Source organism: Salarias fasciatus, chromosome 2, assembly GCF_902148845.1.
Source record: "Salarias fasciatus chromosome 2, fSalaFa1.1, whole genome shotgun sequence".
Taxonomy (NCBI): domain Eukaryota; kingdom Metazoa; phylum Chordata; class Actinopteri; order Blenniiformes; family Blenniidae; genus Salarias; species Salarias fasciatus.
This window is the reverse complement of record NC_043746.1, coordinates 5,828,560-5,844,763: the sequence shown is the minus strand read 5'-3', so window position 1 is coordinate 5,844,763 and position 16,204 is coordinate 5,828,560. Positions and strand designations below refer to the sequence as shown.

Here is a 16,204-nt window from a genome sequence, read left to right as displayed (position 1 = left end):
AGCAAGAGCGCACAGCTGCACGTGAGGAGGCGCATACACACATGTGAAGACACACTCACACACACACACACACACACACACTCACACTCACACACAGTGTTCTTAACGAATGAGCACAAACTCAGTGGCAAGAAACAAAAGGCGGCGGTGCAGGGGCGCATGCGCACATCATGTATGGCACAATGGCAAGAGCACGCATGATCAAACGTGTGTGTGTGTGTGTGTGTGTGTGAGTGTGTGTGTGTGTGTGTGTGTGTGTGTGTGTGTGTGTGTGTGTGTGTGTGTGTGTGTGTGCAGTGGCACGCACATGCATAAACACACACGCAAGCTCATAAAAGGTATTGTTATGCAGGATCCACAGAGCCTGCTGGAGCCCCACCAGTGCTAACACAGATAATGGCCTAGATCACACACTCAAAACTAGGCCTGGCTCTCTCACACACACACACACACACACACACACACACGCACACACACACACACTCTGTCACTCTGTTTTGCACTCTCTCCCCCCGTCCCTTCTCTTCCCTCCCGTGTTTTTCTCCGCCTCTCCGGCTCATGCTGTCGCTGTAACAGACACGGCCCACCTCGGCGAGCTTCCACGCCGCCGTCCTTCTTTTTAATGCCACGCTCACACTTTACTTCGTTTTCCACAGTAAAGCTGGCTCGTCAGAACCTGTAGCATCACTGACATTTTACCAACTCCAAATGAGCTGTGGTGGGGGGGGGGTGCTGGAGGAATTTGTTACAATCAACGCTTTCTGTGCGATCACTTCGATTTTGCTCAAAAAGAGTGTTTATTAGACTCAGTGGCTGAAATCAGCTGATAGAAATTCAAACATTTACTATGCCTCTGCATAATGCGGCCCTCGGATTCGCCATCATGGAATCGTTCATGAAAGAATGTGAGGATTTGTTTCACCTTTCCTGTCAAGGGTCGCACTTCAGATTCCCATTAGCTCTTTAAAGCTCCTGCGTCTGAAACACTTTAGGACGCGGCTTCTCCCAGGACTGGAGGGAAGCTTCTCGCTTGAGAGATGACTGCTCGGTTTCCTTATCTTCACAACATGATAAGATATCTAGATTAATAGTTATGGAGATCTACGGTCAATAATAACAATGGCTGCAGATTATATATGAAGACTGAGACTGAGCATGGAACCACTGAGGAGAGTTGCTCTTGTTATTGGCCATGAATCCATCCGTCCTCATCAATAACAGGCCAGAATGTGAAAAACTCTACGGAATAAAAGAACTTCAGCCCAGTGTGGTTGAGGCTCAGAGGGACACCGAACATCTACAGACTGAACGAGGAGCAGAAGATCAGCCTGAGACATCCCAGGACACCTCCAGCTGCCAGAGCCTCGGGTCTGGTTTCCGTCCATCCACGGCACCGCTGGGACCAGTTCTGCGTTGCGAGCTGAGCCTGATTGATATTTAAAAAGGCACGTGGACCTCGTGGACCCACGGAAGAATTACTCACACATGTTGGCATCTGTGTGACTCCATATTTATTTATAACAGGAAACAACAGGGTCCAGATAGTACCGTAATCTACCGTCCTGAACTACCGGACGGACGGACGGACGGCGGAGCGACGCAGCCGGCGTAGTAAAACCAGGCCGGGATCCTCTTTTGAAGAGCGCACTCACATAAACTTGATCTGTGTATGTATATTTCAGGTAAAACCGAGGCCTTTACAAACCCCGAGTGCGAGAGAAAAAGAGCTGGAGAGAGAGAAGGGCAGAAGCGAGAGGGACGGAGTGTGAAACTCGTAAATTGTGCGAGCGGTGTAAGTAGGGCAGGTATGAGAGTGGAGAGCAGCAGAGACGCTGAGCTTCGGGGAGAGGAACTATACTTGGGAAAACTATACTTGGCAGTTGGGGAATAGAGAGGAGAAGTTCAGCACAGACGCCAGCAGATCAGCTGATGGCCTCCCGTCTGCGGGGGGCGCCATTTGAGGGAGACGCTCTCCGCTACAGTCAAGAGGTTCACCAGTATGAAAGAACCAGTCCGAATTTATAACCCCTGCCCTGCAAGATGTTTGAGAAACATGTTGAGAAGTGAGAGTTTGTGCTAACAGGCGCGGATTTATCAGCCTGGAGGCAAATCCAGCAACAGACGCGATGCACTGACGGAACATGAAGTCTCCACATGCAGGATGCTGCATGCATTATTCACCGGCATCATTAATTATCTCATCGTTAGCAGCTTGTGGGCTGTCACCTGACGGATCCAGCTTTTTACACTCCGACTTAAATCTGCAGCGGAATTCTGGACTGAAGCACAGAGCTAAATGCTAACGTCTGACTGAGACGAGAGAAAAACAAAGGGAGAGGCATATTTTCGAGGTTTCAGGAGCTTCAAAGGGGAATATCATTCTAAACGTAAGAGTCAGGGTGAGGTTAAAGCTATATGTAATGTGTTACACAACACAGCGTGAAGGGATTTATTATCTTCTGTCTGGATCTGCTGGTGGGCCTCTTTGATAACAGAAGGTGTGCAAGGGTGCAAACAGGGGGGAGGCTTTAAGGGTGAATGAGTGCAAACAGCAGCAAACTTTGAAAGATATGTCAGACTGGATATTTTTTAGAAATGCTTCCCTGCCAAATTAATGTTGTACAGATTCAGAACTAATGAAGTTTTTAATAAACTGGACAGAAAGTAAAGAGAAGTTCCAGCTTTAGTTTAAAGTGATGTTTTTTGTGACTTTGTGTCAGTTTTATGGTTTAATTTGGTGCCGATTCAGAATTCAAGCTAACATGCTGTTCAGTTTCTGTTTGTCTCTTTTTGTAATCTTCTCTGATATTGCTCACAAGGTGAACCTCAGACGGCAGAATCTTGAATGAAAGGCACAAAATTAAAAGAGTTAGTGCAAATCTGTTTTTTTCCGAGACAACTGCAGCGCAGCATCAAATTCTGGGAAAGTCTAAATCCTTGTTTATGTAACCTTTGCTTACTGGAATAGTGACGGTTTGTCGCTGCCTGTGCTACTTGATGAAGCAAACTGCAAACTGTTTCTGATTATGTACAACCACAGACAAAAAAACGTTTTACAAAGTTCAGCTGGTGACCGATAGTTAACCTTTCATGGATGCCAGTAATGCTTGACAGAAATTTCACTTAGTTTGTAATTAACATCATCATGTGTCATTCAATGTTCATGCATTCTCGAGGGAAAATATATAACTGATCAAATGTGCATCTATTGTTTAAATGTGTCTGAACAATTTAAAATGCCAGCTATGGGTCTGTTGCCACTGATTTTCTGGGTACTGTGGTGCCGCGGTGACATGTTTATCCCAAAACATGAGCACAGATGAGCTATTCGATTTATCATTATGTACATGAACAATTTCAATGTTCCACAATAGTTTGTAGCTGTCATTAAATGAGGAAGCCATCAAATATGGCTGCCTGTCTCCTCACGTTCTGAACAGGAAATGCACACGTTCTGTGATTCTGAACATTATTAAAATGATTGGACTCATCAAGGATAAACTTCAAATTAAATCGCCTGGGCCGTGGCCGCAAAAACAACCTGGTTATTCCATTCAAGAGTTATTAAGATATTCAGATATTCAATGAAATGGGACGGCTGACAAAACAACAACAAGTCCCGAAATTCAATCTCGAAGCTACATTAAAACAAAAGCTGCTGAAATCTAAGTGGTAGCATCTTAATGTGGCATCTCTGAATAGAAGAGGACATTCAGCTGGGTTTCAGCGGTGGAATGTTGCTGGGCTTATCAGACTCACTGTACCACCAACCTGGAAGGACTTCAAACATGAAAATCCTCCTTTCCAAGTCGGTACGGGGGAACAAGGACGTTTTGGTTCCCAACAAAGCTTCATTACGTGCCATTTGGTGCCGATGAGAGGAAAACGGCTTGTTACAGCCTGTGCGGAACAAATCGCTCCCACTGACGACTGAAAGCGTCGAGTCTTTTTCGGCGGTCGGCTGCAAGCAGCCTACAAACGGTGGATGTGTGAGACCACAGATCAAGAACAGCAGCTTCGCCGCTTTCTTTGCAACCGTGGTTCAGAAAGTCACCTCACCCACCCGAGCGGCAGAACCTGCGGGTTACTTTTGATCATTCGCCGCACGCTGAACTGGTGGGCAGCGGCGTTATTATGTCAGGCGGTGATGCAATGTGTCTATAAGTAGCCAGGTTTGAAATCGTCTTCAGACGCCTCGCACCGGACTTTTATGAGGAGCTGGTAACGGTTTGGGTTGCCGAAATCATCCAGAGGGATTAAACAGTGGAGTCTCTGCTGCAGAGACGTCCTTCATCGCCGGTTTTAGTCCCGGCAGGTGGAAATTCAGCTCATGGCTCCTCGGTGAGATTTCGCTCTGGCAGAGGCGTGAAGGACGGGGATGCTGGTCGGAATGGCCTCCAACCTTTCCATTCACCTCAAAGTCAGCCATATCAAAGCCCGAACAACAAACATTTTCATTCATGTAAACATCTAATGAGGTGAGTGAAGCTACAAATTGGCGATGACGCACAGTCAGCGACCAGCGGTTCCACCTGAGGGGGTCGGCGGGCCACAACGCAATTACTGCTTATTACCATAAAGAACAGGGCTGATTTCGTTAGAATTAAACACTCTTAACTGATCGTTCTCTTTGTCTTTGCCGTTTTCTCTCATTCCATCTTCCTGTAAAACACTGCTTGATGGCTGCTCTTGCGCTGAAAGGTATTTCTCAGTCTGCTTCCAGTGGAAATGTCTGGATTTCTGAACAACGCCTCCACCTGTGCAGCGCAGCTTGGAGATTAGAGCAAAGCAACACACACCGGCAACCGCACGTCACATGACCCTCTCCTGATGTTCTGAAGCTTTTTTTATCAGATGTATATGGTAATCTACTATCACTATACACCATTTCCCCCGTTGGGTTTTGGATTAACATCCTGCGAACTTCGTAAAAACACCGAGCACTAAAACAATGTTTGACCAAATCTTATTAGCTTTAAGCCACAGGCGACTTCTGCGGCTTCGAAACCCCTCACACAGTATAACACGAGCACGGCTGCAGAGGTGAGCGATTCCTTTTCCTCAAGAGGAACCAAGACTGCCGTGGAGAGCCAAGACGCACCTTTTATTCACTTCTGCTCAAAATGAACACACCGTTCGATGAGTACAAGCGTCTCAGGCGGTTTTAGTTCGCTGCTGTGTGCATCTTGCACGTTTTATTGAATAACACTGATTCAAGCTGTACGCGCTTGGCGAGGTGCTTGTCAGATAAGTTGTCTCCTCATGTGATCCCAGCCTGGCTCTATAGCGCCGGGATCAGGGCTGTGCGGGCCACGCCATCTGCTGCTCGGCTCCTGCTTCTTCTGACGTCCACGGCTGACTATAAGTTTGAGCGCGTTGCCAAACTGCACAAAATTAACGTGGGACTGTTCAGATGTCAGTTTTGCGCGACGAAGTTGTGAGTTTAGCGGATCAGTGAACAGAAATCAATACAAATCTTTCACCTGTGCATAAAGCCTCATCCACCGTTTGGAAACTTAAGGGTTAACCTGAATACTAAAAACCAGAAAGGCTTGGCTACTGGCTGATATCGGTTATGATGCTGTTGTCCGTTTTCCCCTCGTCCATTATGAGTGGTATGAAAACCAAATGTTTTGGCTCCAGAACATCTTGTTAAAAAGGCTGCAGTTGAGAATTAGCCAGCTGGCTAACGCTGGCGCATTAATATTAATGCGTGCTGTCCTTATAAATATATCAATGAAATGCTGGATGGTTTAAAAAAAAGAAAAAGGTGTCGGAGTGAGCTGCGCGTCGTTCATCCAGCAGATCCGACGGCGTAAAGCCTGACGTAGCGTGAGCTCGGACCGCAGATGCCACGCTGCTCCGGTAAACTGGAGGTTGGTAGTATTTCTCTAAAACGCTGCTGTGAGGCATTTTAACACTTTGTGACGCTGCCAAGTGTTTCAACCTTGGGAGGGAACTCGGCTCTCAAGTGACAGTGGAGGCTGAACTGTCTGTAGTCTGAGCACACATGACAGAAACACGCCGGACTGAAGGTCCTCATCCAGGACTGGGGGGGGGGGGGGCGTCACGTAGACCAAAAGCCGTCAGAAGACCAAAGAGGTGAGAGCCTTTCTAGCTTCTTCCCTAATGTGCTTTGTACTGTTTTTGTCTCCTGGCCCACTCTCCACAGCTGAACTCCCCGGTGTGGAATTTATTAAGCGCCAGAGCTGCCAGCTCAGCCAAAAATCTCCACATCACACAGGAGTGTGAGGAGGGGGGGGGGCTGAGAGAAAATCTATGACACAGCTTTCAACCAAATCTCCTAAATTTGTTTGGGCTGGCCTAATAGCCTAACTGGAGCAGAATCTGATCGGAATCACATTGTTATTGTGCGCATCAGCGCTAATGGCTAAAGTTAATTATGGGGGGATATTTCATCAGTTTTAATAACACAGGGACGCCATCAGAGGGGACGGCGCAGGATGCAGGAAGTGACAGCCAGCGAGAACACACAGATTGCAGGAATGACGGCAGAAGTCACCCGTGATCCATCTGTCCTCGTTTGTATCCTTCCTCCAAATGTTGTAAAATACCGCTGAAGAGGCCGATCATCAACACACACTTCTGCCTCCTCATCAAATGAACGTCGGGTCCCGAGAATGCAGTACGGCACAAGTGAAAGCGCCGAAGAAGACGCGCCGAAAATGGTGTTTCCTCCGTGATTAGAGAGGAAACATGAGTGACGGCGTGCGCGTGCAACGTGCCGGCCGTGGATCCGCTCATTACAGGACCGACTGTGTCTCCTGTTCCATCAGCCTCATCGACCTCCACTGATGGCACGCTTCTGTGTGTGTGTTACATGTGTTGCCCTCTACAGAACCTGTTCTTCATGCATCCACAACACACACAAGTTGTATGTAGCATGCACACACACACACACACCACACACACACACACGCCTCTCGTGAGATCAGTTCATCCCACTGCCTGTCTCCGCATGAATAAATGAAGGAGGAAGAAACTGAGGGATGAAAGAAGGAAGGCAGCAGAGAGACAAAAGAGAAGAAGATATCAGGAAGCTGGCTCCTCACTGGCGAGGAGAGACGGGCCCGTTCAAGTGTGTGTTGTAAATGCACATGCACTGTATGTATGTGTAACTGTCTGTGTTTATCTAACATCGTTGACCCAGATCAGCGAACGTCGGTCTTTGAAGGTGTGTGTGTGTGTGTGTGTGCATGTGTGTGTGTGTGCATGGGGCGGGGGGGGGGGGGGGGGGGGGGGGGGGGCAAGTAAAGATACGTTTGAAGTTGTTCAATTAATGCACAGTACACACATGAAGGACCATCTGTGTGCAGGAGACATACACCCAACATTAACACACGGCCCATCCCCTAACAGCCTGTCCTCATTAGACAATCCCTCTCTCTCTCTCTCTCTCTCTCTCTCTCTCTCTCTCTCTCTCTCTCTCTCTCTCTCTCTCTCTCTCTCTCTCTCTCTCTCTCTCTCTGGAGTACCTTCTCTATAAATAGCCTTTGCCCTGCCACCCTCCCTACTGGGCATACCGAGACCTGTCAAGGTAGGACCCCTCACTCAGAAGAATAAGGATGCCACCAAATCCCCAACACACACACACACACACACACACACACACACACACACACACACACACACACACACACACACACACACACACACACACACACACACCACCCCTGGCAAGGCTTGGGGCACTGTGGGCATATTTCCTTTTAGTGTAACATGCTGTCCCATTCCCTCGGAGCTCTCTCTCTCTTTTTGTGTGTGTGTGTGTGTGTGTGTGTGTGTGTGTGTGTGTGTGTACAGTGCACGGAGGATGCACACGCATGCGAGCATCATCCTGGATGTGGGGCTCCACTTGGCTCTGGCGAACTCTCCTCACATATTTATTGATCCATTGAAAAGGTCAGCGCTATCACAGGCTTTACAGTGGATCCCCTTTGCGCTCCGGAACGTAGTTCCTACTGAGCACGGCCTTTTTAGTTTAGTTTTGTTTTGTTTTTTTTCCACCGCAAAAAAACCTGAAACTCAAGCTGACTGTTTCACAGCTTCTGAACTCATGGAGCAGTTTCTGCTGTCGGTACAAGCCGCTTCTTCAAGGGCTTCGCCACTTTGGCACCTTGCCTAATAAATGGCAACACATTTGGCAGCAAAGTAATCTCATGTGTCCATTATGCAAACCCACGTATCGTAAGCCAAATAAAGACCGCCGTCTCCTCAAAGTAACACAATAAAACAGCAAATACAAAATAATCCAATGATCTGATGGCAGCAGTAGTGTGTTACTTCTACTGCTGCTGCCTTCACGAATCCCGTGTTTACTTTCCAGACTGAACTCTACTCTTATTATCTAACGGACCTTTCTCACATCATACTCGTCATGGAGGAGAGGGTGTAGCTAATTGCAGTAATGATGTCCGTAGTCAATTTAGGTGAATCAGTGGGCAATGACATTGATTACAGGGACCCTGACACTGGGACACCGAACAAGAACAAAGCCGCGGTTGATGGTATTAGTCACATCTGCGTCTGACACCGTGAGTAAAGGCTGCCGGATGAAAAGGAACTCTTCATGCTGTGTTTTCGCAGAGTTTCTTCAATAGTACCAAAACCATTACATTCATTAGCTCGACTTATAATGATTTCTAATATGTTTAGTCATTCAGTCAAACTAGCAATGCATTATATTAATCTGCTCTGTGCAGACAGAGCAGCCTGCTGAAAAGGCAGAGTACATCCTCTCACCGCTCTGCAAGGAACTAACTCGTTTTGGAGATTCAGAGTCACAAAACAGCCTAGAACCAGAAGTACCGAAGTACCGAGAGAAAATCCACACCGACACAGGGAGGGCATGTGATCGACCCCGAGACCCCGGAGCACTAACCACCGCGCCTCTCTGCTGCCCGGCGTCCATCACTAAAGACATTAGAGACTGAGGGACACAGAGATAATCATGGCGAAGTTCTAACCACTAAATTGCACGTTTGCCGAGGCTTGGCTGCAGTTACAGTGAAAGCAGACTTCCATAACAACAAGTGAGCTCCAGCATCAGCAAGTGTCCCACGACAGCGGCATCAGAGGACGAGCTGACGCGTCAAAAAAAAAAAAAAAAAAAACATGCTCTGAATCGATCCATAAAACAGAAGCACCGACCCCGATGCTCTGTTTCTGCCCCGGCAGCGCCACATGTCGCAAAGCTTCCACCATCTTTGCAGGACACCGTTCAGCAGATCGCTTTAATCTGCCACGAGTTTCACGTCGGACGCTCCTCCTGACACGGCCTGAGCTGTTCAGAATTATCGGCCTTGTTCGGAGAACTGCCGATACATCACCGAGCACAACCACACATTCCCCATCAATACGTGGTCTTTAACACTGCTGATCATTTATTTTTGTCACAGGGAGCTCGTAATACCGCTGCTGTCTTTCCTGTACCGGCTTCAAAGGCCAGGGACGTGTCGGGACCGGTCTTAATGGAGCAAGAATGTATGTAAAGGTTTCATACAATAAAGAGCCATTATGCAGAATCGTAATCTGCACACCTAATGGGTCGTAAATCTACTCTGCAGAAGCCGAGCATGAAGGAATTTCCATGTTTAAACAGTAAACAGGGTCCCCACAAAATAATAACAGATTTGTCTGCATGCTGGAGGTTTACCTGTTGTGGCCTGGAGTCACCGGCATTTCCACAACAGCAAAATCACCTTTGCTAGTGGAACGAATTAGATTTTAACATAAACATTAATAAATTTGATTGCTATTTCTTGTCACTGGTGAAGAAGAACATCATGTCCTCTTCTCATCATTTCTCTTTCTTCACTGTTTTTCAAAAATCTTGGAAGATTAAGAATCTGTATCTCAAATTTGAATTAAGAACAACCTGAAAGACAGTCGGTATTTTAGAGTTATTGGAAATTAAACCGGACATCCCCACCCTAATTTATTTAGGTCATTTCTTCTTTTTTCACACAAAATAGACGTGATAAGTCATCTAGAATAGGAGAAATCTTTGATTTGGGTCAGGAGAGACTGTTATGCCACCCATCAGGGTGAAATCCTCCTCCCCTGTGCCTCCTCCGTGCCTCTGCCTCACTTTCCCTCCGTGCCGCTCGCTCCCCTGCTATTTCACCTCCTCCGTGGCCTTGTCACATTCTCTCCTTCCTTCTCTCCCTCACCTCGCCCCCACACTTTCTGCCTCTTTGTCCATTGCTCTCAGTGTGCCGTGTCCTTTGAATCCAGTCCTGTGCACCAAATCCATAACGTTGAGGGGGTGGGGGTGTGTGTGTGTGTGTGTGTGTGGGGGGGGGGGGGGCTGGACCAGGCCCACTCTGTCTGCCAGGAATGACTCCTGTTTGACTGATGCCCCCTTCGTCCCTGTCCATCCCCGCGCAGCTTCATTCACACTACATCATTCTCACCTGACTGGTGATTTGCTGTGCGGCTTGTAAGGCAGGAAATGCGTGTGTGTGTGTGTGTGTGTGTGTGTGTGTGTGTGTGTGTGTGTGTGTGTGTGTGTGTGTGTGTGTGTGTGTGTGTGAGAGATGGATGATGCATGAGGATATAGGTCGCTCGGTGTGTTCCAGCGGCTGCAGCCCAGAGCTCTGATGACCCAGCTGCTCTGCAGCACACGTGCAAACACAGATGGAAGGGAGCTACTACAAAATGTGAGGGTGAAGGAAAGTGGTGACGGATGATGATATGGGTGGACGGAGGAGAGGAGGGGGGGGGGGGGTTGATGGAACAGCATTCGGAGAATCCACGTTTCCCGGAGCACCGCCCCTGCACTACAGCACACAGACCCAGCAGCCATCTGAGCATGTTATGCACATGAAGTCCTGAAGCTCTACGTGCAAAAACTACAAGTGCATCCCCCCCCCCCCCCCCCCCCCCCCCCCCCCACCCGCAACGCCACCCCCGCCCGGAGCCCACCCCACCCCTATTTTTTTATTTATTTATTTATTTATTAATTTTCCCCAGCAAGACGCACGCACGGAATACCGGGGCATGCCCGAGCGACGCATCGAGCTGTCAGCTCCGCTTCTTCCGGCAGAGAGACCCTGGGAGTTTATTCAGGGGAGCCAGCGGGAGAAGAAGACGGGCGGGCGTGCACGCGGGGGGCATCGTCGCGTGTGACACGCTGCTCGCGTGGAAGCGCGGCCGCTCGCGCCGCTGTCATGCCAGCCTCGTTTGTGACCCGAGAAAGCACGACAATCTGCGCGAGCTCCGCGGATCACAACCCGAGCCGGAGAGAGCCCCTCCTCGCGTCCACCCCCCCACCCACCCACCCACACTTCCAGCCGCCCACGCGCCAGGCAGAAACAGACGCTCTAAACACGTTAAATATTCCATAATCCAGTGATGCAATCACGGCGCTGGAGCGGTGTGCTTCACCCCGGCCGGGTCCGCGAGCCCGAGCATCCCCACACTCCATTTTGTCTCTCATTTGACACTCCGGGAAAACAAGAGCGGGGGGAAAGCCAGGGAGACCTTTACGCAGACGTGGGAGAAGCGTTACGCGCGCGGAAGAAGGGGGGGGGGGGGGGGGGGGGGGGGGGCGCAGAATCACCCACTGACATTCAGGCCTCGCCGACAGAGAGAAAGAGAAATGGAGAGAGGGGGGGGGAAGTATGGATCTGCAGCCGATAGCAGACAGACATGCTCCCTCCCGGTGCGAAACCGTGACACGGGTCGGCGGCGGGGAGAGTTCACCACATCAGGCCCGCTTCGTTTGGCCGAACTCGCGGACGCGGAGGTGCGCGCTCGGCCTGGCAAAGTTGCCCGCCTGCCGCCTCCTCCTGACACCGATCGATCCGCCGACTCCGGCTCAGATTTAACTAAGAATAAAACTAGATCGCCGAATGTAGGCCAGCATGCGGGACGTGGGCTGCAGCATCATCCAGCACGCGAGCACCATCCCCGGTGACGCGCAGCCGGTACGGGGCGCACCGCGCAGAAACACCGTGACAAAAAAGCCTCCGAAATCCTTGAGAGTCCCCGAGTGACAAGTCTCCCCCCGTTCAGCCCCGCGCCCTCCCCCCCTCGCCCCCCTCTCCTCTCCTTACATCGCTGCATACATGCAACATCATCCCGGTGACAGCGTCCACATCCGCGCGGCACAAGCACAACACCGACGGTCGCGGCTCGCGCGCAGCATTTATTTACCTTTATGTCTGCCTTTCGCTGTCATCGTCACACTGCTTGATGTTTCATTGGAACAAGATGCTCATCTCCCTCTCTCCCTCCCCGCTTTTCCCTCTCTCTATCACTCTCTCACGGCCGTGTGTGTGTGTGTGTGTGTGTCTCTGTAGGGTATTATTCAGTAACACGAAACCACCGCTAGGAGCGGAGCGCGCGCGGAGCTCATGCAGCACAGGGGTGTCGCACAATCGCTGTGGCTATACATAGAGGGAGAGACTTCCCCCCGTTAGAAAATGGGGTAATGCCTCGGTGAGGGGGTGAATTCTAATAGAATAACGAGGGAAGACCCTGATTATGGCGTATCGCGCTGGATACCCCCCCCCCCTCTCCTCCACCTCCACCCACCCCCTCCTCCATCCATCACCACCTCCCTCCCCTAAAAGGTTCAGAGGCACATGCATGCTGACTCTCAGGTCCGAGACTCCTTTTATTATAAGGTGTTATGATACATGAAAACACAACCAGGGAGAGGGGAGAGGGGGGGGGGGGGGGGTGTGAGCAGGAGGGAAGCGTGCTGACAGAGAGACGCCGGTGCGAAGCGACAGAGATGCAGACAAGAGAGACACGAGCGACGCGCTGCAGCGGAGGAGCGCTCGCTGCTGGCCGTGCACGAGCTGGCATGCCTACATTTGATCACCCGGTCGGCGGGACTTGCGTTGCTGTCGGACATCCTGAAGTCGGGACGGGATCAAGAGCCGCTGGAGGAGGGGGGAGGAGGGGGGTGAGGGAGGGGGGGGTGAGGACAGGGGTGGGGGGGACCGGGGAGGGAGGGAGGGAGGGAGGGAGGGGAGGCTCTCCTCTCTTCCGTCAAGGGCCGATGTGGTCCTGTCGGGTCCTCCGGCGGGCGTCGACAGTGTGCGCGGCGGCTGGGTGCTTGTGTCGCCGCAGCAGTGGCATCACTCGGTGGAGTCTCCTCCGCGCGCGCCCGGACGGGGGAAGCCTGCTGCTGCGCCTGCGGTGACTTTGGGGGAGGAGAGGCGGATACCGAGCTGCTGTGGTGGCATGCTGGGATCCAGAATTCTGTTTTTTTTTTTTTTTTTTTAAAGAGAGAGAGATGTGGAGGGGGTGGCGGAGTGAGGAGGACGACGGGAGGTGGGAGGAAGGTGGAGCAGGCGGAGGAGAGGGGGCAGACTCTGGAGGTTAGAGGCCGGTAGAGAACCTCTCCTCTCCCCTCTGCCGTGCAGCTGGCAACACCCCGGAATGGCGAAGGAAGGAACTCCCACGCAGGTCCACGCACACGAGGGGGACGCAGCACATGCACACACGCACGCGCGCACGCAAACACACACACCTTCAGACTCATACCGCCATCCTGTGGAGACATTGATTACAGGGCTTTCCCCCTGCGAGAGACTCCTCCGTGGAGTGGGCACCTTTTGCGCACGCGCTCGCGCGTGTAACTGTACAGCATTTTATTTGACAGATGGTCACGTGAGCCCATAGCATGTTTTTTTCTTTCTTCCTCTCTTTTCCTTCCCGCACTCTGTTTGTAAATTTGTGATCGAGCCAGAGGCGGTGGTTTGACACTAATCTGTGCGCCAGAATGGGAACAAAACGCGTTTTAGCCGTAATGTTATTAACTGATAACTGCGAGGAAACTCAAAGTAACACAAGCAGACAGGGTATGAGGGTTTGATCTTCAGCAAATGGGGAAAACCATATTTCTGGCTGATTAAAGAAAAATTAATCTGAGCGGAAAGCAGAGTAGAAGTGGAGTGGAGAGGCCAAATAAACAAAACCATGAAAGCACATAAAAAATTGTATTCTCTGTTGTCTGTTTTGGTAAAAGCCATGTTTACTTCATACTGAAAGTCCAGCTTTATCTAAATGTGATGCGTCTTTCACTCTCAGTCAGTTGAATCAGTCCTCCATCAGGCAACAGAAACTCTATCAGCTGAAAGTCAGAGCACAGGGAGGAAACTCACAAGAGAGTCACACTGAGACCAATGATGTTTCACCAGCAGGGGACAGTCGCACCTGCTACAACAGTCATTTCAACTATTATAGCCTTGTAAAAGAAATCACTTCTTAATGGCCATAGAGTACTGAATTGAAATAAATCAGAAGTTAAAAGCTCCTGCAGGCCGCCTGCTGTCTCAGGTCTTTCAGTGCCAGCTATCGTGACACATCGCAGGTGTAACAATCGATGGCGTCACAGTTACAAAACACACCTCTCCTCTCGAGCTTCGCTTACAGACAAGACAACAGAGCCAGCTTCACTGACAGCTACAGCGTTTTAGTTCAATTATGGACAAATCAGAAATAAAATCCACTCCAATAAAGATCATATTGGTACAGTAGCCACGAGTGGAAACAGAGTGAAACGTGAAAAACTTAAACTACAAACAGCTTCCTGTGGGAATCACTCTGAACTGGGAATTTGCAGATCATGAATGCTGTGAAATTCAGGTAAAGATTTACCGGGAGTTTGCACTCACTGTACAGTAGTCTCACATCTTCAGTCAGACAAAATCAGAACATGTTGGGTGCTGAGGATGGAATATCATGAACAGTCGTGTAACAGTTTTACGAGAACCGTGATTGTTCTTGATCGTCATGCTTCGTCACCAAACATCAAACCAAATTCCACATCATTTCATGAGGATGAAGAAAAAACATAAGCTAACTTCACACACTTCACTACACTGAGAAGGGTTTGAGATATCTAAGAGCCGATTCCTGAAAAGGGAAATCATGGTAATTAAAAAAAAAAAAATCAAAATTCAAGTAACATGTTTACAAGACCCTGCAAATGGCCACATTTTCTGTCGTTCTTCATAAAAGTCGGGAGCTGGATGGAATCCCAGCTGAGTGGAGGTGAAGGCAGCTCGGACAGGTCACCACAGAGGAAACACATGACACAGAAAAGCAAATACTTTTTGGAATGTAGGAAGAACCAGAGGACCCAGAGAAAATGTATTTGCACACAGGAAGAACATGCAAACTCTACACAGAAATCCCAGACATGGAATCACACCCACAAGATTCCAGGCTCAGTACTCGGGAGTATTGAGCCTGCTCTGCTCCGCTTGTGTGGGTTTGAATAGTGGATGCATGTTAGCATCAACAGCATAACTACAAATCCACCCAGCTGTATCACTCAGACAAACCTGCAGGGCCAATGAACTGACACTTCTATCTGTAGAGTGGTAAGCACGGTTCCTTCACAAGCAGCACTGCATCAGGTTCAAACCCACTGACTTCACAGATTTTCTGTGTAGAGTTAGAATTTGAAATGAAATCAGATCATGTTGAAACAGAAACGTATAACCCTTTCATGAAAATGTTTTTTATGAGATCCAGTTTGATGGCAGCTAAACACTCAGAAAGTAGGGAAATTTAATATTGTTCAGATACCTGAAGCAGCTTGATGAAAACAAAACACTTTTTTTTTGGAATTGGGTTTGATTTTTATGTATTTGTTTTGACGTATAGTGAGGGTTCGGCTCTCCACGTCTGAACACAGTATGTCATGTTTTATTACAAAGTCTGCTTTCTGCTCTTAACCAATAAAAATATGTTGTAGTGCGAGTTGGCCTTTTCTTTGAAATGTCTCCGTCTCGTTATACAGTCTGCGACTGTTTTAAAGCACAAACTGACCACAGCAAATGGATTTGCTGATCTGCGGGTACTTCCTGGAGAAATAAACTTTAAACTTCACTTTAAAAAAAATGCTGAGAGGTTGGTACACTAAGCCCCGCCCACCTGGGAGTGAAAGGCGGGTACACACCTTTACCTGAGAAAGCACGTGATCCGGCTCATCTTATTGTCTGTAACTAAAGAGCAGATCGACATATGCCCTGTAAACACCAACATTCCCTTCAAGAAGAATCCTATTAATCTCTCAGCGCGTGTGGCTGCTGGAATTCACGGGTCCTCGGAGCGGATAAACGTGTCCTGAAACGACAAATATCACTCCGCGCTAAGTAACCCTGAAGGCGAGCCTTAACTACGCGCTACAGCCCGAGAAACTGGGATTAAACTCCCC

General features: G+C 49.3%; 1 protein-coding gene across 3 annotated transcripts in view; it reads right to left on the bottom strand.

Moving 5' to 3' along the window:
• The window catches only part of LOC115396001 (serine/threonine-protein phosphatase 2B catalytic subunit alpha isoform-like), a 35,947-nt gene extending 22,691 nt beyond the window's left edge, over positions 1–13,256 (bottom strand). The window contains exons 1-2 of one of the 3 annotated variants that reach the window (XM_030101734.1): positions 12,976–13,256; positions 12,844–12,914 (exon numbers count right to left, since the gene is read on the bottom strand). In XM_030101734.1, coding sequence (XP_029957594.1) covers positions 12,844–12,886 — 43 coding nt within the window. In that variant the 5' untranslated portion in view covers positions 12,887–12,914; positions 12,976–13,256. Of the gene's footprint in view, positions 1–12,180; positions 12,338–12,843 lie in introns of those variants that run through there. The other 2 variants (XM_030101751.1, XM_030101743.1) reach the window with 2 other exon arrangements.
• Positions 13,257–16,204: the final 2,948 nt, after the last annotated feature.